Source organism: Papio anubis, chromosome 4 (genome assembly GCF_008728515.1).
Source record: "Papio anubis isolate 15944 chromosome 4, Panubis1.0, whole genome shotgun sequence".
Classification (NCBI taxonomy): Eukaryota; Metazoa; Chordata; class Mammalia; order Primates; family Cercopithecidae; genus Papio; species Papio anubis.
Window position 1 is genome coordinate 100,952,483 of NC_044979.1, and position 20,495 is coordinate 100,972,977.

The 20,495-nt window shown below is 51.1% G+C and overlaps 1 protein-coding gene across 15 annotated transcripts; it reads left to right on the forward strand.

Moving 5' to 3' along the window:
* The first annotated feature begins 2,941 nt into the window (after nt 1-2,941).
* On the forward strand, nt 2,942-17,531 carry GHRHR (growth hormone releasing hormone receptor). 15 transcript variants are annotated; one of them, XM_009203150.4, is made up of 14 exons: nt 2,942-3,130; nt 3,404-3,556; nt 6,930-7,035; nt 7,162-7,372; nt 7,976-8,073; nt 9,256-9,353; nt 10,099-10,231; nt 12,123-12,276; nt 12,563-12,623; nt 13,141-13,210; nt 13,961-14,052; nt 14,617-14,746; nt 15,286-15,327; nt 17,116-17,531. In XM_009203150.4, exons 3-14 carry the CDS (start codon nt 6,985-6,987, stop codon nt 17,239-17,241), a joined length of 1,266 nt encoding a protein of 421 aa, XP_009201414.1. In that variant the 5' UTR covers nt 2,942-3,130; nt 3,404-3,556; nt 6,930-6,984; the 3' UTR covers nt 17,242-17,531. The 15 variants fall into 15 exon arrangements, 14 of the variants coding, with proteins under 14 accessions (XP_009201414.1, XP_017812294.1, XP_017812295.1 ...); XM_017956806.3 differs by having other exon boundaries at nt 2,943-3,130; nt 7,162-7,269; XM_017956808.3 differs by lacking the exon at nt 3,404-3,556 and adding an exon at nt 15,407-15,504 and having other exon boundaries at nt 2,948-3,130; nt 6,933-7,035; nt 7,162-7,269; nt 13,961-13,999; nt 17,116-17,204.
* The last annotated feature ends 2,964 nt before the right edge of the window (nt 17,532-20,495 follow it).

Here is a 20,495-nt window from a genome sequence, read left to right on the forward strand (position 1 = left end):
TGACCTCATGATCCGCCTGCCTTGGTCCCAAAGTGCTGGGATTACTGGCGCGAGCCACCAGGCCCGGCCAATTTTTAGATATTTTTAAAATACATTTTTGATACTACAGATTTGTTTGTCAAGATTGGTTGCAAACATTTCTTTCAATTTGTAGCAGAAAAATGCTTTTAATTTTCATCTATGGCATCCTCTCTTGAACATACATTTAAAAATGTTGATGTGGTCACACTTGATTTTTTTCTTTATGATTTTTATTTTATATGACAATCTCCTTTATTCTAAGGCCATAAAAATAAATTTCTATTTTTTGAAGCATTTTTATGATTTTGTTGTTTTGTAGTTAGGATTTTTAACCTAGAATTTATATTTTGTAAAGGTGAGTTAGAGATCTAATCTTATTTTTTCATACAAAGAATCAGTTTTTCCAGTCTTCTTTGCTATTGGTCCACCTGTGTTACATGCTGTCATAAATGATTGTCCACTGTGATCTAGGTTCTGCATGAGGTTCTTTACAGTACACGGTTTTCCTTGTCCACGTATCCCACCAATCCTATAAAGGTGTTAGTATCATCCCCATTTTTCAGATGGGAAAACGGAGGCTCATATGGTATGGATGTTTTGTTCTCTCCAAATCTTATGTTGAAATAGACCTGCATTGTTGGAGGTGGGGCCTGGTGGGAAGTGTTTGGGTCATGGGGGTGGATCCCTCATGAATGGCTTGGTGCCCTCCCCATGGTAATGAGTGAGTTCTCGCTCTGTTAGTTCATGCAAGAGTTAGTAGTTGAAAGAGCCTGACATCTCCCTTGCTCTCTTGCTCCCTCTCTCACCATGCGATACACCAGGGGTTCCCCCTTCACCTTCCACCGTGAGTGGAAGCTTCTTGAGGCCCTCACCAGAAGCAGATGCCAGTGCCATGCTTCCTGTACAGTCTGCAGAACTGTGAGCCAAAATAAACCTCTTTTTAAAAATATGATACCAAGCCTTGGGTATTCCTTTATGGTGATATAAATGGACCAACACAGAGGCTCAGAAAGGCTAACTAACTTGCCAAATGTATGACAGCTAGCAAGTGATGGAGGCGGAATTTGAATCCTGAGTGTATACAGAATTAGCTAGAGAAGACAGCTCCATGAAGAAACAGGCCTGCAGGGATCCTTGGGGAACATGAACAGTTAGAGCAGGGTTTCTCAGCCTTGGTCTTATTGATCTTTAGGACTGGATAGTTCTTGATATGGTCGAAGGTGGGAGCATCCTGTGCATTGTAGATGCTTAATAGCATCCCTGGTCTATACTCATTAGATACCAGGAGCACTTCACCACCCCACCCCCCACCCCAACTCCTAGTTTTTATTTTGATAATAAAAAATGTCTCCAGACATTGCCAAATGTCCCCTAGGGAAGCAAAATTGCTCCAGGTTAGGAACCACTTGTTTAGATAGTAATAATTATTATTAATTATCACTATCAACCTCAATAATTAGCCATCATTAATGCTAATGATGTTGATGCTAATTATCAACAGTGATTAATCGTAAGATTTTTTTTTTTCCTGGTGCTGTTGCTTCTTTGTAGCTGAATAACAGAAAGTTCTAGCTTTCCCTTCAAGTTATACCTTTTCAGCACTCTGCTTTTCCAATCTGTGAGCGCTCAGCCTGCCAAGAGAGGAGCTCTGCTCTCCCCTAAAAGTGTAAAAGTGTGTAGAGCTTTGTGTGGCATGCTGCTTGCACCCTTTCCACAGTTAAGCTCGTGAAAACACTTGCACAGGGTAGGAGGGTTTTGGAGCTTCGGGTAGTTCATGTTTTCTTTTTGAAATGTTTTTCTTCAGCATTTTGTTGACAATGAAGAAAAATGGAAAAATAAACCCCTGCTGATGTCAAAACAAGCCCTAAATCCAGATGTAGCGGGGGCGAGGAGCCTTCAACATTCATGATGCGATTGGGTTGTAAACATGTCTGGTGTTTTAGCACCCGGCCCAGCAGCTTCTGTGAGTGGAGACGTGCACACAAACATCAGGACCTGTCGGCTACTGGGACATTCAGGTCTTTCAGAGGTGACATCTTTGACATTTCAAAATGCTGTGCAAGATCTAGGGGCATTTAGAACGCTGTCTTTAGCCTGGCCCATGAAGACCCTGCATTTCAAAGTCAAAAACTGTAATAAAAGTGACCAGACAATGAATGTTCAACATAGTTTGAGTGGCTGTATAAGCCTTCTCATTTGTGCTACTGATGACAGTTGTCCTCCCCTATTCAAGATGACCTGACCCACGAATCCTCTCACAAGGCTTCCATCCAACCCCGTTTTCCCCTCTTGCCATGAGAGTTTTGGAGAGATTTTGACAAGCCCCCATGTGAAGTCCAGAGCCTTGACACTGGCAGCTTCAGCTCACCATCCAGGCCAGAGTCCTTGGCCGGTAAAGGACCCAGATCTTGCTGACACATTCCTGGCCAGTCCATGCCAGTGCCTAGAGATCACATTTCCTTTCTTAAGACCATTCCAACCCTCCATCTCCATTGATACCATCCCCTTCCCCTTCCCCACCAGGTCCACACAGCTCTGACCACTCTCCAGCCCTGTGGATAAGGCTAGGAGCACACACCAAACAACCTGGGGGCTTCCCAAGGGCAGGCCCAGGTCCCCTTCCTATTCTGTAAGATCCCATCAATCTGAGAGGTCACTCCAGCGATGACCACCAGATACCTGGGCCTAGAGAAGAAAGTAGTAGAGAATATTGACCAAGTGACCTGTGGCTGTCACCTCTCTGGGCCTTTGCTATCAGGACAGACACATGGACTTATAGCCAGAGTAGAAGGTGGTGAGGGCAGGGCTCAGCCCCTGCCTGCTGGAAACAGAGTCCCACCTCAGGGTCAGGGCTGAACTGAGCAGGTGTCCTGCAATCCTGGTGAATATTCAGCGGGCTGTGTCCCCTTGGCTAGCTCCTGCCTATGCAAACAGCCACCTGAGAAAGGGAAGCAGAGGGTGCGGTGGCAGCGGCTGTGTCAGGGGACAGCAAGGGAGGGAAGACACCCAAGGCTTACTGAGGCTGATGGAGGGAGCCACTGCTGGACTCACCATGGACCGCCGGATGTGGGGGGCCCACGTCCTCTGCGTGTTGAGCCCGTTACCGACCGTGAGTAGCCAGTTCAGACCCTCCTGCCTCTCCCACTGGGCTCCAGATTTGGGAGCCACAGGGCCAACTGGAGCCTGGTGGAGACCCTACTGCCCTTCGACTCTAGAGTCCCTCCCAATGAACAGGTGCCAGGTTGTGGCTTGGAGAGCTCCTGATAACTGGGCCCCCTCCCTCATCTCCCTCTGCCTGGCAGTCTGTAGTGACTCTGGGTAGCGCTATTAACATGTCCTTCTTGGGGCTGAGCTGAGCTCACCTTCCTGTTGCTTCCCCCAGGGACTGGCTGTGCCCTCTGGGGGCCACAGAGACTCTGTCTGCCCCAAGACAGTGCCTCAGAATTGGGAAGGCAAAGTCAGGACCCCGTCTTAGTCCCCCCAGTCGGCTCTTTCTCTTGGCTGTGCATCTGTGATGCTTCCACACGCTCCTGTGGTAAGATTTCCAGACCCCTTCTTAGCCCCATGACTCCCTGAGCCACTCTCCAATTTGGCGGTTTCCTTCGAAGAGGGTGTGGCCAGGGAAGGAGTGGAACCTGAGGAGTTGGTGGAGACCAGCTGCTTCTGCTCCAGCAGTTAGAGGATCCATCATCCTCTCATGATGCCGAGGGCTGGAGAGGCTTTTGACAACCAAATAGTACTCCATGGGCTAGAGAGCTGGAGCACGGGGATCAGGAGAGAGGGCCCTTCCTGAATGTGCTGCAGTTTCCCAGTAACTTTCCAGGTTACTGCAAGTGACAGCAGGGACCATACTGGAAGTCACAAGGTTCTGGTGGGGGCTGAAGCATTCTTCCTCTGCTGCCTTATTGGAGGGTGCTGCCCCTCCCGAGCACCTTGCTGCACCTGCTCTTAAGTGCACAGGCTTTGGGCTTGAATCCTGGACCCATGAAACTAGTCACGTGACCTGCAAGTTCCTCAGCCTTCCTGAGCCTTGCTTATCTCTTTTGTTAAAAGAGAAAATATCCTCTGGCCTGGATTGTTGTGCATTGAGTGGAATCTGATTTGTCAAGGGCTGGGCATCGGGGTGCAACACAGGAAACTTCGACTGCCCCCTGGCTGCCATCTGTGTGTGCTCTACAGCAAAAGATTAGTTTTTAGCAGAGGGACCCAAGACCTGGTGGTGGCCATTCAGCAGATGGTGCTAGCACCAAAGCTAGAACTCAATCACTGTTTCCCAGTGTGGGCTCCATCCCCTGCTGAAACCAGGAAGAGCAGCAGGCACAGACGCGAGGCCTGGGGGTCCAGGGCCATGGAGCCTCCCCTCAGGGGTGGGTGGGGCCCAGGATGTGTGTGGGGGTGACTGGGAGCCCCAGGATGTGTTTTGCCAGTCCTGATTCAGCAGGAGCATTTGGATAAATCTTGGAACAATCTGTCCTTCCACTCCCACCACTTCCCTCCCTAGAATGTCTCCTTACATCTGGCCCTGTGACCACACATCCTGAGTCATTAGTTGGGCTTCCCTGAATTTCCCTCCTTCTCTTAGAGGTGTGGGCACCGTCTGTCCATCCTTTTGGCAAGAGGCTGCTCACCTGGAGTCCTTTGCCCTCAGTGGTTCCCCCAGATTGGCCCTGAAAAGTTTCCCAGGCAGGGTTGGGGCTTGCCAGACTGTGCGGTAGGCGGAAGGATAGGCTGAGACCACAGCTCTTCCAACAGCCCAGGGTCAATGTCAGGTTGACAGTGTGAGAAAGTCCCATACAGGCCCGTCTGCCCTCCTGCTCTTCCTTCCCTGCTTCGTGCGCTCAGTCTGTTGGGAGATGTGGGGGAGACGCAATGGGATTCTGCCCTGAGATGGACCTGGGGTTAATGAGTCCTGGGGAGGAAGCCAAGAGCTGAGTCTGGGGCACCCACCAAAATCAGACCTGGAGCCTGGGTAATGGGTGACATCTGCACCCTGAGGCCCTGCAGCGCCAAGCAGGAGATGGCAGAGCTGCATCCAAGCCATGGACCCATGGGGTCAGCAGGGCGGGACAGGAGTGACTTCTGCCAGGGCAGCACTGGTGGGGGTGACCCTCTTTACTAGGCTGGGTCTCCAGATCTTCTCCTAGCCCGCAAGTCTGCGGCAGAGCCCTCGGGTCTCTCCATGTGGTCACCCACCGTCTATTGTCCCCATTCTGGTGGTCAAAGTCTCTACTCTCTGACCCAGCCCTGGTCTTACATCTGCTGCACTATTTGCTGTGCCTGCATTTCTCCCAAAGAACACTAGCTGTTAATTAAACCTTTGCTGACACGGATCCTGTTAGACATCGAGGGGGTGTGTGTGTCGGGGGGGGGGGGTGGGGGGGGGGGGGGGGGGGGGGGGTGGGGGGTGGGCCATGGGGAGAGAAACATTAGTCCTGAGCAGATACTTCCCCAATACACCTTTTCCCACTTCCCTTGTCCTTGCACATGCTGTTTCTTCTGTTCCAGACGCTCTTCTCCCCACTGCGTGTGTCTGGCTCTAAAAAGTGCTCCTTTGTCCCCAGGTCCAGCTCAAATGCCACCTCTCCAATCCCTGTGAGAGGGACACTCCCTCCCATGGTACCTGTCTTGCTTCTTTTTGTTTGTTTTTCTGAGACGGAGTCTCACTTTATCGCCCACGCTGGAGTGCAGTGGCACGATCTCGGCTCACTGTAACCTCTGCCTCCTGGGTTCAAGCGATTCTTCCACCTCAGCCTCCCGAGTAGCTGGGATTACAGGAGCATGTCACCACGCCTGGCTAATTTTTGTATTTTTGTAGAGATGGTGTTTTGCCACATTGGTCAGGCTGGTGTCTAACTCCTGACTACAGGTGATCCGCCCACTTTGGCCTCCCAAAGTGCTGGAATTACAGGCATGAGCCACTGAGCCCGGCCCCTGTCCTGCTTCTGATCACAGCTTGCACAGGGTCTATTAGGATCCAGCCCTTCTCCCTTCCCCAGCCACTCCTCTCCTGTGAAAGCCTGGGGGAACAGACGTCTACACTGGTTGACTCGGATGTGTGTTTTATATAAAAATGTGTATGCTGTATACCCAGTTCACAGTGCAGAAAGTCTGTTTTGTAAACTTGGCTTCCCTTCTATGTAACTGTTTGGGCTCTGGCCTACTGGGTGAGCGGTTTTGGTTTTCCTCCAGTTTGGGGTGGTGGGAGGGAGAAGTGCTAGAAATTGCTGCTGTTCATTCCCAGTTCCCTGGAGAACTTGTTAAAATGCAAAGTGCTAGATCCACCCTAGATCTCTGCATATCCCTGCTTCCATCCCAGTGGATCTCTAGTTGATTCTTGATGCACACTTTCAGAAGTACTGCTAGAAGATTTCCAAAAAAACCCCAACTTGTTTCCAGCTTCCAGAGATCATTTCTCATGGCCATTGTGTAGCACGAGATCTGGGAAGCTCCTAAAACTATAGTCTTTCAGGGTTGCTCAGCTGTCAAGGCTATGATCCTTTCATCTACACATCCATGGACCCACACATCCATCCTTACACAGCTCTCTCACTCATCCACCATGCACCCATCCATGCAGCCAGTCATCTGTCCGTCCATCCATCCGTCCGTCCATCCATCCACCTCCCCAGCCATATATTTGTCTGTCTGTATACTCATCCATTCCACCAGCCAGCTGCCTAGGCAGTCACACCTTCCTTCCCTCCCTCCTTCCTTCCTTCCTTCCTTCCTTCCTTCCTTCCTTGTATCTCAACATCCACCAAACACACCTGAAAGTACTGCGAGCAGGTCTTTGCTCAGGATTAGGGCACAGAAATGAATCAGGACTCGTCCCTATTCTCAGGTCATGTGGACCACAGAGCCCAGAAAGGCACTCAATTGGCTGGGCTCATCCTGTTCACTGTTTCCAGCAGGTATTGGGCCACATGTACCCAGAATGTGACTTCATCACCCAGCTGAGAGAGGATGAGAGTGCCTGTCTACAAGCAGCAGAGGAGATGCCCAACGCCACCCTGGGTATGGGGCCTAGGAGGCAGGTGGTGGCTCCTCTGATTCCTTTATGTCCTCTAGCATCACCCCTCGGATTATTGGGGCAGCCCTGTGGCTGGGCTGAGTCTCTGCTGCTCCCGGCTCTCTATCCAGGCTGCCCCAGGACTTGGGATGGGCTGCTGTGCTGGCCGACGGCAGGATCCGGCGAGTGGGTCACCCTCCCCTGCCCTGATTTCTTCTCTCACTTCAGCTCAGAGTCAGGTGAGGGGTCCTGGGTGTGGCGGTGTGAAAGGGAGGTGCTTTCGTCTGGAAGTGGCAGAATCTGGCAGACACGTCACTGGCTTTGGGGAGCAGGCCTACCTGGGTTTGTATACCAACTTCCCCTCTTCTGGGGTGACCTCGGGCCCGTCAGTCAATCCTGACCTCTGCTTCCTGAGCTGTGAACTGGGGAGAATGAAAGCATTAACTGCGCAAGAAAGGATTAGAGTGCGGCACCTGTAAGTGCTGGACCTGGGTGCCCTCCAGTGTTAGCAGGAGGCTGGCTGCAAGGGTGGAGGAGGCAGGCCTGCCTGTCTGCCAAGACACCACTAACTGCCCAGGATGGAGAGGGTGGGGCACCCCGCTGCTCTGCTTTACCTCCCTGGCCTGGGTGTCTGGACTGCGAGAGCCTCTTTTCTCCTCTGCTGCCTTTAGGAGGCTGGTAGCCCAGCTCACCACTCCCCACCCCTCAGGGGAGTAATCCTCTCTGTGCAGAGATGGCGCCCGTGAAGCCAGAGATGGATGGCCCCATAGTGTGTCCCTGGGCAGGCTACACCTGGGCTCCAGGCCTCTGGAGCTGCCCTCTCTGTTGCTGAGAGGAACTGTCCATGCAAACCCTGCCAGGGTCACTTGATGGTCCATGGCACCCCCAGCCCCGTCCTGGGGAGAGGGAAGGGGTTGTGGCTAGAGAGTCTTGCTTGCCTCCCAGGGGCTGTGAAGCGGGATTGTACCATCACTGGCTGGTCTGAGCCCTTTCCACCTTACCCTGTGGCCTGCCCTGTGCCTCTGGAGCTGCTGGCTGAGAAGGTAAGAGGCTCCCGGCATCTTGGAGGAAGGACTGCCATGGACATTCGTATGGGTGGGTGCACAACGTCGGGGCCTCCATTCCCCAGCCTGCAGGTTGGAATATTCCTTACAGCGGTTTTCCAGCAGACAGCAGTGAAGCGTCTGGAGGAGAGGGGGTCTTCTGCTAAGTTACTCAAGGGTGACCCACAGGCCAAGTTACTTGGAGGGAGAAGCGGGGCAGAGGGCATGTGGGAGATCTGCTGGCTGCTGTCTTGGTTCCGTGTCCAGGTCTCCAGGGCAGGGAGCTTAAAGTGGTTCCAGAGGCAACAAGGATCCTGGCAGCCCTGGGAAGTTCCTTTTCTTCTCTGACCCTCAGTCTGTGGAGCAGTGTGCATGGTTGTGGTGTGGGCAAATGAGGGAAACTCAAGCCCAGAGTGATTGCAGAGAGCTCCTAATACCAGCGAGCACACCCACACTTCTGCATCCAGCAGGGCCTTTGCAAGGCACTCCCACACCCATCATCCTGTTTCTCTGTCCCCTTGATCTCTGAAAGGTAAAGCATGACTGTAAGCATTTTTCAGATGGAAGCATTTTTCTGTAAGCATTTTTCAGATGGAAAGACTGAGTCAGGGACAGGCAGTGATTGCCTGGACCCCACAGGAGAGCTGGGATTGGGGCCAGTGCCCGGGCCCCTGCTCCCTTCCCTTGCCTGCACCCTCTATCTTCAGGGCCACGCTGCACTCTGACTGATCCAAACACTTGGCCATGGGAACCTTTAGCCTGCCTGCCTGTGGCTGTCCCCAGGTGTCCCTGGCTGTCTCCTTTATTTGGGACGTTGTGTTCTTAAGCTGGTGAGCAAGCTGGATGTCAATAAACAAGCTGATTTCCTCTGGCGCTTTTGTCATTCCCCAGGGACCTGTAGTTTCTGCGGCTGCCTCTCCCCACCCCTAGAGCATCATGAGTGTTAAGCGTCTCCACTCCTCGCCACTGCTCCTCCCTCACCCGCAGGTCAGGTGGAAGGCAGGCTGGAAACGAAAGCTCTAGTGCATAGGGGGAGCTTTCCATGGTACCTGCGGACACCTCTGCCTCCAGATGGGCAATGTTGGGGTGGAATGGCAAAGGCTTCACCTGCTTGATTGCCAGGCCTCTCTTTCCCCCAAAGGCCCTGAAGCTGAGACTTTCTTCTGTCTCTGCCCTTCCCAGGAATCTTACTTCTCCACAGTGAAGATTATCTACACCATGGGCCATAGCATCTCTATTGTAGCCCTCTTCGTGGCCATCACCATCCTGGTTGCTCTCAGGTTTGCCATCCTCATCACCAGCTCAAGAACCTTCCTTGGCTCCCTATTTCCCAGAGGGCCAAGTCTGCTTCCTTGCCTGCATAGCCATGAACTTCCCAGATCTAGGCACCATACCCATGTCTAACTTTCCCTTCCCTTTTCCCCACCATGTAGACCCATCTCTTCCAACACCAGAACTCACTCCTATCTCTGCCCCTTTGCTTATGTGGCACTCATTCTATTTGCTTGGAATTCCTCATTTTTCTCAGTGTATTTATATCTGAGAAAGCCCGGCTTCTATCTGCATCTAACAGTCCTCTGCCTCCTGCCCGGAGCCCCTCTTGACTGTTACAACTCTCTGACCATTGTCCCTTTTAAGACCCCACCCCCTCCTCTAGCCTTCAAAGTCTGAGCACGGCATCTGGCCTGTGCTGATCTTGGTCTCATGGGGATGAGTGTCTCTGATCATCCAGGGGGCTCCCATGGGTGGTACCTGCCATTTCTGCCTCTTTTCCCTGAGACTATGAGCACCCTCAAGGCAGGGACCAGATATTCCTCTGTTTCCACACTTACCCTGAGCACAGGAATGGTTGCTCAGCTGTCCTGCAAGGGTTAAACTGAAGCCTCAAGTTCAGCTCAATTCAATTCAGTTTGATTGCATCCAATTTGATTCGATTCACCTCCTGCCCTGCTCAGCCCAGTTGCAGCACACCAGAATCCCCTCCCCCACTTGCTTCTTGTTCCTCATTTCTCCCATTCCCCCCAGGAGGCTCCACTGCCCCCGGAACTACGTCCACACCCAGCTGTTCACCACTTTTATCCTCAAGGCGGGTGCTGTGTTCCTGAAGGATGCTGCCCTTTTCCACAGCGACGACACTGACTACTGCAGCTTCTCTACTGTAATGGCCGTGGGTGAAGGGGCTGGGTGGGTAGGGGAGAGAGGAGGTGGGATTACAGACCCAGAAGTGCCTGCCCCAGCCTTTCCTGCCCTGTGGGCTGACCCTGGAGCTCCTGCATGGCCAATTACAGAACAGGAAAATGCTCCTCTCCCATGTCAGGCCCTAAGTTCTCACGCCTTTCCTGGACTGTGGTGTCGATCCATGTCATTTCCTATATTGCATGCTCTACTCCGCATTCTGTAGTCCAACCTAGACCATGTTTCACTATGCACAGCCTTTTCCTTTCCTTTCATCCCTCCCTGAACACTCATTGGTCTGTGCTGGGGGTGTGTATGCAAGGGGCTGGGAGGAGCTGGGTCCCTCCTTCAGGAAGAGCCCATGGGGCAGAATGCACACAGATTAGGGGACTCCCAAGTGGAGGAAGCTGAGAGCTGGGAGAGAATGAGAGAGGGCTTCAGGGAGGAAGGGACCCTGGAGCTGTGTTGGCAGCAACGATAGCGAGATGGGGAAGGAGAACATTTCAAGAGGAGGGACCAGGGTGAACAAACTCGCAAAGACAGAAGGACCTAGGCCATGTGCAAGAAACTGGAAGGAAGGCACCATGGGAGAGGTGGAGTGGAGACAATAAGAGGCAACTGAAATTAAAGGGAAGTTGGGCAGAATGTGGAGACCCAGCAACTGCTGGGTTCTCTACAAGTGTGCTGGAAATGAACAGCGAAATCAGCGAGCAAACTAACACATGACCTCAATTAACTGATGAAAGAATTAATCATACTTCATACTGAGCACTTATTTTGTGCCAGGCATTGCACTAAGTGCTTTACATGTATAGTTATCCTTTGAACAACGTGGGGTTAGTGGTGTTGGTCCCCCTTTCAGTTGAAAATTCAAGTATAACTCTTGACTCCCCCAAACTTAACGGATTGCCTACTGTTGACCTGAAGCCTTACCAAAAACATAAATGACCGATTAACACATACTTATCTGTTACATGTGTTATATACTGTATTCTTACAATAAAGTAAGCTAGAGCAAAATTTTTAAGAAAATCGCAAAGAAGGGAAAATAAATTTACTGTTTTTAAATGGAAGTGGATCATCACGGAGGTCTTCATCCTCATCGTCTTTATGTTGAGTAGTCTGAGGGGCAGGAGGAAGAGAAGTTGGTCTTGCTGTCTTAGGGGTGACAGAGATGGAAGAAAATCTATGTGTAAATGGACTTCAGCAGTTCACACGTTTATTGTTCAAGAATCAGCTGGCATTATCTCTTGAATTTTTAAAACAGCTTGAAGAAGAAAGCATCATTTTAATCCCATTTTGTAGAGGAGAGGCAATTGGCAAGGTCACCCAGTGGCACACAGGTGGGGCTGGGATCAAACCTGGGCCAATGGAACTCAGAGGTGGTCCTTCTCCCCCACTGGCAGGTGATCAAGTCATGCAGTGAGTGAGTGAATGCACGGGTGCCTGTGTGTGTTTTTTGCGAGACAGAACTGTGGCTGAATAAGTCAGCTCTAGGGATTGACTTCAGCTCAGGAAGGATGGGGGTAAGTGAAAAGAGAAGGAAGTCTTAGGCAGTTTCCATTTAATCCTTATGACAAGGACTTGAGCTAGGTATTGGAAGTTTTTCCTTTTACAGATGAAAAGCTAAGGTATGAGGAGATTTGCACAGGAAATAGATGGCAAATTAGAAGCCAGGCTGTCTAGATCCCAAATCTATGCTCTTAACCCTCAGTGTATATCACCACATCTCCTCTCGGGTGGCCCAAGAAGCTGGAGGTCCCAGCCTAAGGTGGAGGGGCCTGGAGGTTCTGTATCTGAGTGGGGTAGGGGAGACTGGGGTGGGGGCTCCAGTGGGTGTCCCAGCTCTGAAGCACCCAGGTCCCGGCCCCCAGGTTCTATGCAAGGTCTCTGTGGCCGCCTCTCATTTTGCCACCATGACCAACTTCAGCTGGCTGTTGGCAGAAGCTGTCTACCTGACCTGCCTCCTGGCCTCCACCTCCCCCAGCTCAAGGAGAGCCTTCTGGTGGCTGGTTCTCGCTGGCTGGGGTGAGCACTGAGGGCGGTTCGGGCACCATGGGGAGGTAAAGTTCTGGGAAGGCCCAGGGAGTTCACGTAAAGGCCCCTCCACCTCACTCTGAGGCCCAGAGAAGCGGAGGGACAGGCCACAGTCTGGCAGCAAGTGTTGGAGGTGGCACCAGGGCCCTGGCTCTAGGGTCCTGTCCGGCCCTGCCTTTGCAGTGCCCTACCTGGCTGATGGTGGTGGGAGGTGGGGCCAGAGCTCAGAGCCAAAGATTCAGACCCCCTCGCTTGTGTCTCCCCTGTCCTCCCATAGGTCTGCCCGTGCTCTTTACTGGCACGTGGGTGGGCTGCAAACTGGCCTTCGAGGACATTGCGTGAGTCGGAGCGGCCACCTCATCATACCGGCTGGGCCTACATAGGGTGTGGAGTGGACAGGCAGGCCACAGGCTGTTCTCCAGGCTGGGAAGAGGAGGAGGAGGGACTGCTCGGCTAGGTTGGGGGGTGGGAGAACAGTCTGTGGGTAGCACAGAAGAGGCATGAGCCTGGCAGGAGAGTGGAGCTCAGATTCCTAGCGCTGTGGGGCTGGGGGAAGGTGGGGCGAGGGAGCTGCCAGGAGGCTTCCTGGAGAAAGGGACGTGTTGGGGCCAGCAAGGAGGCCTTGAACAAGCAGAGTTCAGAAACGTTTGTCCATCTAGGTGGATACGAAGGGTGAGCCCAGCCTGGATGGGGGTGCCCCTTTGGGTGAGACCCTAACTGGCTGAGACAGGAGAAAAGGCTGGAGGGGAGGTGGGTGAGACCAGAAGGCATGCATACCCAAGAGAGGAGGGAGGTGCCTGCGTCACCACAGTAAAGGGGACTTTCCAACAGTGGCATTCTTGCCTCTCTCCCCAGGTGCTGGGACCTGGACAACAGCTCCCCCTACTGGTGGATCATCAAAGGGCCCATCGTTCTCTCAGTCGGGGTCAGTCCCTGGGCCAGTGTCCTTCGCTTTATTCAGTCAACCTCCCTGGAACTACCGAGGGGCTGTGCACAGCAGGAAATGCAACTCCAGGCTGGGTGTCTTGAAGACTGGGCTCCAGCCTCGCTCTGCCACTGATTCTCTGTGAGGCCCTCTCGGGGCCTCAGTATCCTGTTATTAAAACCAGAGGGGTGGTGGTCTCTATCAGCATGCAGGCTGTTCCAGCTCAATTTTGATGAGTGTAATGCACTGGGTACAGATCATTTACCACTGCAGTGAGACTGGGGGGTGCGGGGTGGGGGCAGTAAATGGAGTCTGCAGCTAAACTCCTCTCCTCCCTCTGCTCTCACGCACAACACAGAGGCAGTGAAGACTGCTTTGCATGGCTTTGGTAAATGTACAAACGTTTTGCAACTTAGCAACTGTGCAAAGTGAGGGACATCTGCTTTGTGCTAGAGAAGAGCCTGGGAGGTGGCTGGAGGCAGGTGGCGAGGCCTGATCGCCCCCCTTGATCCCAGGACTGAAGAGGGACAGGAATCCTGGGTCCTTCTCTGCCCTCCAAGGCTCAAATGTGGGACCTCCCAGCTCCAGGCTACAAATTCTGGAGCAATGATCTGTGCATTCATTCACCTGCACATTCTCACGTCTCAAGGATTTAAATTTTCTAGTTCCCAAATGGGCTAGGGCTCACCCCAGCCACCCAAGGCTACCCCCTGACCCTTGTCTTCCACCTTCCTATGCCTCTATTTCCAGGTGAACTTTGGGCTTTTTCTCAATATTATCCGCATCCTGGTGAGGAAACTGGAGCCAGCTCAGGGCAGCCTCCATACCCAGTCTCAGTATTGGTACTGTGTGTTCATGTCTGGGGACACTGGGAAAGGGTAACTGGAGAGGGATTCGATGTGGTGGTTCTGTCTCTTCCAACAGGCATTCATGACCTCAGCCCCATACTCTTCCCTATGTTCTCAGAGACAGAATAGACCTGGCCCCTTCCTTCTAGGGGATCACATTATTGGAAGGATGAGGACTCCAAACAGCCAGTTCCCATGCCAAATAGAACGATGAGTGCTGGGGTCAATTTCTATGGGAGCCTGGGGAGAGGGATCCTTTCTAGGTGAAGGGTGGTGTGGTCAAGGAAGACTTCCTGGAGGAAGTGGTTTTGATCCACACTTTGAAAGATGCATAGACTTTGGGATAAACTGGGGCAAGAACAGTTGGCAGGGGAACCAGCAGGATCCAGGGCCCAGAAATAAAAAAAAAGCCCAGGGTGATTGTGGGGAGGTGGCATTTCCCAAGGTGGCTGGTTCACAGAGTGGATATAGGGAGGTGGTAGGAAGTGAGAGGAGATGAAGTGCACATGACGGTTTCTAATCCCAGCCTTGGGAGCCTCGGATTTGTCTTTCCTGCAGGCGTCTCTCCAAGTCGACACTTTTCTTGATCCCACTCTTTGGAATTCACTACATCATCTTCAACTTCCTGCCAGACAATGCTGGCCTGGGCATCCGCCTCCCCCTGGAGCTGGGACTGGGTTCCTTCCAGGTGAGGCCTCTGCAGGCACTCTTTCTTTCAATTGGGGGTGCTGGAGGGAGGTGCTGTTGCCCACGGGCCTTGGCTGAGTTCATGACAGGGTGACGGCTATTCTTTTTCATCCATCTATTCAAATATCTGTCTGTCTGTCCATCTTCCAGCCACCCATCTATCTATGTATTCAACTACCCATGCATTCTTCCATCCATCCATCCATCCATCCATCCATCCATCCATCCATCCATCCAATCTATTCGACTCTTACTGATCCCCTATTATGTGCCAAGTGTTGTGCTCATTCACAAGGGATGCAGAAATAAAGTCAGAGGAATGGGGCCAACAGTACAGCCCTGGCAGGCTTGCTACAACAATTCTATGAGACAATATGCCTGGCACATAGTAAGGAATGAATGCATCTAAATCCCCCTTTCAATCAGACCTGGCCCAAGCCATAGCCTGGGGATGAGTAGGGAAAAGGTAGCAGAAAGACTGTGGACACCTTCAGGCCAGGCCAAAGTGTTCTGATGGGGTCTTTTTTCTTTGCCCCACAGGGCTTCATTGTGGCCATCCTCTACTGCTTCCTCAACCAAGAGGTGTGTGACTTTTGAGGCTATCCCTCATGGAGTCCCCCTCCCACCAGACCTAAGGCCTCCCCTCCTCTCTCCCACTCAGGTCCTGTAAACCCCAGCTCAGGCCACACCTTGACTCCTGTGAGCCTTTGTGGTAGTCTGTCCTGAGCTTCTGGATCAAGCTGAACCGGAATATTTCCTGTAAACATCCCTTATCTATCCTTCCTCTGAGCTGGGCCAAGTTCTACTAGCTACTCTTCGGGAGGTGGAGGAGGCCTTTCAGGGATCAGGAAAAGGATTAGGGTAGGGAGTCAGAAGGAATCCCCCAGTTATGTGTTCCTAAAATTGAACAAAAGGGAGAGTTGTTCAGTTTCAGCTGAGGGAGAGACAATCAGAGAGAACAGATAGAGGAATCGAGAAAGTCAGAGGTAAACATACAGGGATCTAGGAAAATAATCAGATGCAGAGACAAAGAGGAAGATCCGGAGCCCGAGAAACAGAGCGCACCTAAAGGAAACAGACACACAAAGAGAGTGGATGGAAGCGGAGATAGGCGTGAAAAGACAGAGCAGATGGTGCTGCTGCACATGTGGAAACGTGGGGACATGGCAGAGACTGACGCAAAGTGAATTCCACCCAGGAGACACTGAATTTCCCCCTTAGGACAGTCCTGCTCTGGGAGAGAGGCGGGGGAGAATTGATCTCAATGCCCCAGACTCCCAAGTTCCACCTTCGTGCACCTGCAGGGCCATGGGCTCCCTCTGCTGGCCATGGATTTGCCAGGGGCTCTGCATTCTGTGAGAGTTGGCTGCAGATGCCCTGTCCCCTTCGCTGTGGAGGGTTGCTCCCATCTCATCTGCCACCTCTGTCCCTTACTGCTCCTTCCCCTCTCCCTCTCTTTACTCCTCACCTGGCCTCTCTAAGTCCCATTCAGCCTTATCTGGTGTCTGGGTATAGCAGACCATGGGCCCTGGGGGTCCTGGGAGGGGCAAGAAGCAGTGCAGGTGGAGGCTGGTGGGGTGTGGAAAAAGTGTTTCCACAAAGAGTTGTGAAGGGAGCTGTCTCGGGAAGCGGTGTTGGAGACCAGGTGGTTACATACCTCTGGTGACGGGGAGCTTACTACCTCCCAATAGCTCTTTCTGTTGTCAGGCAGCTATGGGAAAGATTACCTTTATGTTGAACAGGTATCTGATTCCTTTTATCTTTCACCACAACCCCAGTTCGGCTCCACTGCTTGAGGCACATTCTCTCAGCACCCTATGCCCCTGAAAGCCCCTTGGAGATGGAAAGATACAGACAGCACCCCCACCCCTCAATCCCACCCTTCCACCTCACCCCAGGCTACTTTTCTTTTAGTGACTTTCAGTTCCCTCAGCTGCAACCCCTCAGATAGAGTTCTGAATCCCTTCTCCCTTCAGGTTGTGTCCTCTGGACAGATTTCCAGCGGCCAGAGTTGAGCTCACAAAATTGAGCCCCAGAGCAAGGAGTGGTCTAAGTGATTAAGAGAGAACAGGGTGGTTATTTGACCAGGAACTCAAGAAAGCACCTATACATGTCTTTAGCTGGGCTCAGACAAAGGCAGGACTAAAAGGCAGAGAAAGGAGCTAAAAGAATGGTGAGAAATACTGACAGGAAGGAGGAAGTAGTATCCTCCAGAGGTAGTACGTAGTAGTGCCTATGCCCAAGCATGACTTTTCCTGCCCCATGTCTCTGTTTCTCTTACACGGCCTCTCCCTGCACCTTAGTCTCATTGGGACTGAGTAGCAAAGCCACAGGGGGACCTTCCTAACAGCCTCTTCCTTGTCCCTGGAGGTGAGGACTGAGATCTCACGGAAGTGGCATGGCCATGACCCTGAGCTTCTGCCAGCCTGGAGGACCCGTGCTAAGTGGACCACGCCTTCCCGCTCGGCGGCAAAGGTGCTGACATCTATGTGCTAAGCTGCCTCATCATGCCACTGGAGTCCACACTTGAACTTGGGCAGCTACCATGGGTCTGCCATGCTCTGGCAGAGCAAAGGAGCCATATCCCCACCCCAGCTGTTACCCAGCCCGGGGTAGGGGCGGCCCTTCCTCCCTGTCTCTGCATCTGACTCTCTTTTGAGGTTCCTGTATGTTTACTTCTGACTTCTGTGGTCCCTCTGTGTCTGCTCTCATCCATTCCTTTTCCTGGGGCCTGGGGCTCTAGCCCAAGCCTCAGAGGAGCCAATAAACCTGTAAATGAATAGACATATGTTTGAGTGAGTAGATGGGCCTCTAAAGGGGAGCGCACCTGCGTTCTTTATTTGGATGTCTGGTGCTGAGCTGTGTTCATCATTCCTCAGCTCATGCTACGTTATGATTATGTATCTGTGCAAGGGGCCTCTTGTTTTATTTATTCTTAAAATGTACTCTCTTTTGTCTTCACCACTCCCATTCGCCTCCTCTCACAGGCAAACAAGCGAGCATGCTTAATGTGAATATTTGTGTTTCTGTGTGTCTTGCAAAATACGTGGTGTTTTGTGTGTCTGTACATAAATGCTGTTGATCATATGCCTCATCCTGCTTCTAACATTTCCCCCTCAGCACTGTGCTTTTAAGAGATGCTCCCAGGGCTGGCACCCAGTGGCTCATGCCTGTAATCCCAGCACTTTGTGAGGCTGAGGAGGGCAGATCATCTGAGGTCAGGAGTTCGAGACCAGCATGGCCAACATAGCGAAACACTGTCTCTACTAAAAATGCAAAAAATTAGCTGGGTGTGGTGATGGGCACCTGTAGTCCCAGCTACTTGGGAGGCTGAGGCAGGATAATCGCTTGAACCCAGGAGACAGAGGTTGCAGTGAGCCGAGATCACGCCCTTGCACTCTAGCCTAGGTGACAAGAGCGAAACTCCATCTTAAAAAAAAAAAAAAAAAAAGAGACGCTCCTGTGTTTCCCTGCGTACATCTGGTCTGTTGTTTTGGCTGTATGTGGTGCTGTGTAGAGTCATTGACCATGGGCCACTGTCCTGTCCTGTCTCCCCTGCACTCTAGTGAACATGCACATGCTGGTCCCCTCCAAGATCTGCGAGAGTGAGCCTCTGTCCGGGACTCACACCCAGGAGGAGCAGTGCTGGGCATCCATTATGCTTCCTGTTGATGTGATTCAGTGGTGCCAGATTGCATGCTTCAGATCTGCACTCCACCAGCAGCTCTTGAGGTCCCTAAGTCCCACAGCCCCACCAACACTTGGCATTACCCAGCTTTGTAATGTTCACCAGCCAAATGGGTGTAAAGTGCCATGGCACTGTTGTCCTAATTTGCATCTCCCTGATATCTAATGGGTGTAAATATCTCTTACTGTACCCGCTTGCCTTTTGGGTTTCTTCCTCTGGAAATTGCTTGAGTCTCTTTCCCTATTTTGCTCTGGAGTGGAGATGCCTCAACTCCAGGTCTTTCTCTTATGTCCTCCCCATTGCGTGCCCTCCTGGGTCCCAGCGTACTGCCTGCTGCCCCCCACCAAAGTGAGGACTCCCTTAATGTAACACATCTATAGAGTCTGTCCCTCCTCCAACCTCCTTCTTGGCAGCAGGGAGGAGAAGGAGACCCGGGCTGTGTCCATGGGGATCTGTTTATTGACTGACAGTGGTAGAGGGAGATTCCAGTACAGAGAACAGGCAGAAATGGACACTGTCAGGTCAGAATGAAACCTCTCCCTTCCTGGTCTACCCACAACAGACCTGTCCTGCAGACCTCAGTTCCATTTCCCCCACTTCCAGGCAGCCTTCCCTTACTACACTAGCCTTTCCGGCCATTCCTCCTTTCTCCGACTACCCTGAGAGTCCAAACCATCCCCTCCAGCCTCTGCCTACTTGGGCTGATCACCAGGTGCCATTTGCCTTGTCCCGGTCCTTGCCTGGGCACCTCCCTTCTCTGTGATCCCCTGCATGGTGGCCCTCTCCTCTGCACGGAGGATCTAGCTTGTCCTCTATGGCCTGCCTGGACCAGGCAGGTATGTTTTCTCATGCACTGGGAACAGAAGGAGTAGGCATCCTTTACCTGTGCTGGCTCACAAGTGTGTATCTGGTGGAGGCAGTGGACGGACATCCTCCTCCCTTACAGTCGTGAGAGTTCCAGGGAATGGAGACACAGCTACATGAAGCCCAAGGCCACACTGTTGCCCATGACGCCCAGCTGCCTGGCACCTTCCTGGACAGACAAATGTCAAAGTGCGGGCCCAGTCTGAAAACCAGTCATATTCAGTGTCAAATCATAAAAGTAATTCATACTCATTGCAGGCATTTAGGAGATACAGAAGGATTTTTTAAAAAAAATCAATCATAATCTTATTACCAAGACATTCTTTTGGTACATTTTGTACGTTTCCAGAAAGATTTTTTTTGTGTGTTTTGGAAACATCTAGAGATCATATTATATTTGTAAAATTGCATATGATTTTATGCATTAAAACAATATATATTATATATAGATGGCCAACAAGCACATGAAAAGATGTTCAATATCATTAGTCATTAGGAAAATGTAAATCAAAACCACAATGCAATATTGTTTCATGTCCATGAGGATGGCTAAAAAGAAAACAAAATAGCCAATAACAAATATTGGCAAGAATGTATAGAAATTGGAACCTTCATGTATTGCTGGTGGGACTAGAGAATTGTCAGGTGCTTTGGTAAAAAGTTGCACAGTTGCTCACAAAGTCAAACACTGAATTATTCAGAAAATCCACTCCAAGGTGTATAGGCAAGGGAATTGAAAATGTATGCCTACACAAAACTTGTACATGAATATTCATAACATCATTATTCATAGTAGCCAAGAAGTAGAAACAACCTAAACATCCATCAACTTATGAATGAATTAACAAAATGTGGAATATCCATATGATGGGATGTTAGCTCCATTTTTTCTGTTTGAGGTAATGAAAAGTTCTAAAATTAGATAGTGATGATGGTTGCAAACTCTGGGAATACACGAAAACCACTGAATCATACACTTTTGTAAAAGGGTGAATGTTATAGTATGTGAATTATATCTCAATAAAGCAGTTATTAAAAATGAGTAAATGGGAGTTTGCTGAGAACACTTGCAGACAATTTTTCTGCTACATAATTTGAAAAGTCTATATAATATTATTTATTTAACCAATAGTTATTTAGCAGGTATCATATTGGTGAAATTTTCTCTCGATTTAAAAAATAAGTATTTGTGATGATA

Bases quoted from the DNA above. Each gene is read 5' to 3' on its own strand.
- GHRHR (XM_003896140.5), top strand. From the start codon at position 3,047: ATGGAGGGAGCCACTGCTGGACTCACCATGGACCGCCGGATGTGGGGG. The intron at 7,270-7,975 runs GTGAGGGGTCCT...CTTGCCTCCCAG, and splicing joins TCACTTCAGCTCAGAGTCAG to GGGCTGTGAAGCGGGATTGT. The intron at 12,624-13,140 runs GTGAGTCGGAGC...CTCTCTCCCCAG, and splicing joins CTGGCCTTCGAGGACATTGC to GTGCTGGGACCTGGACAACA.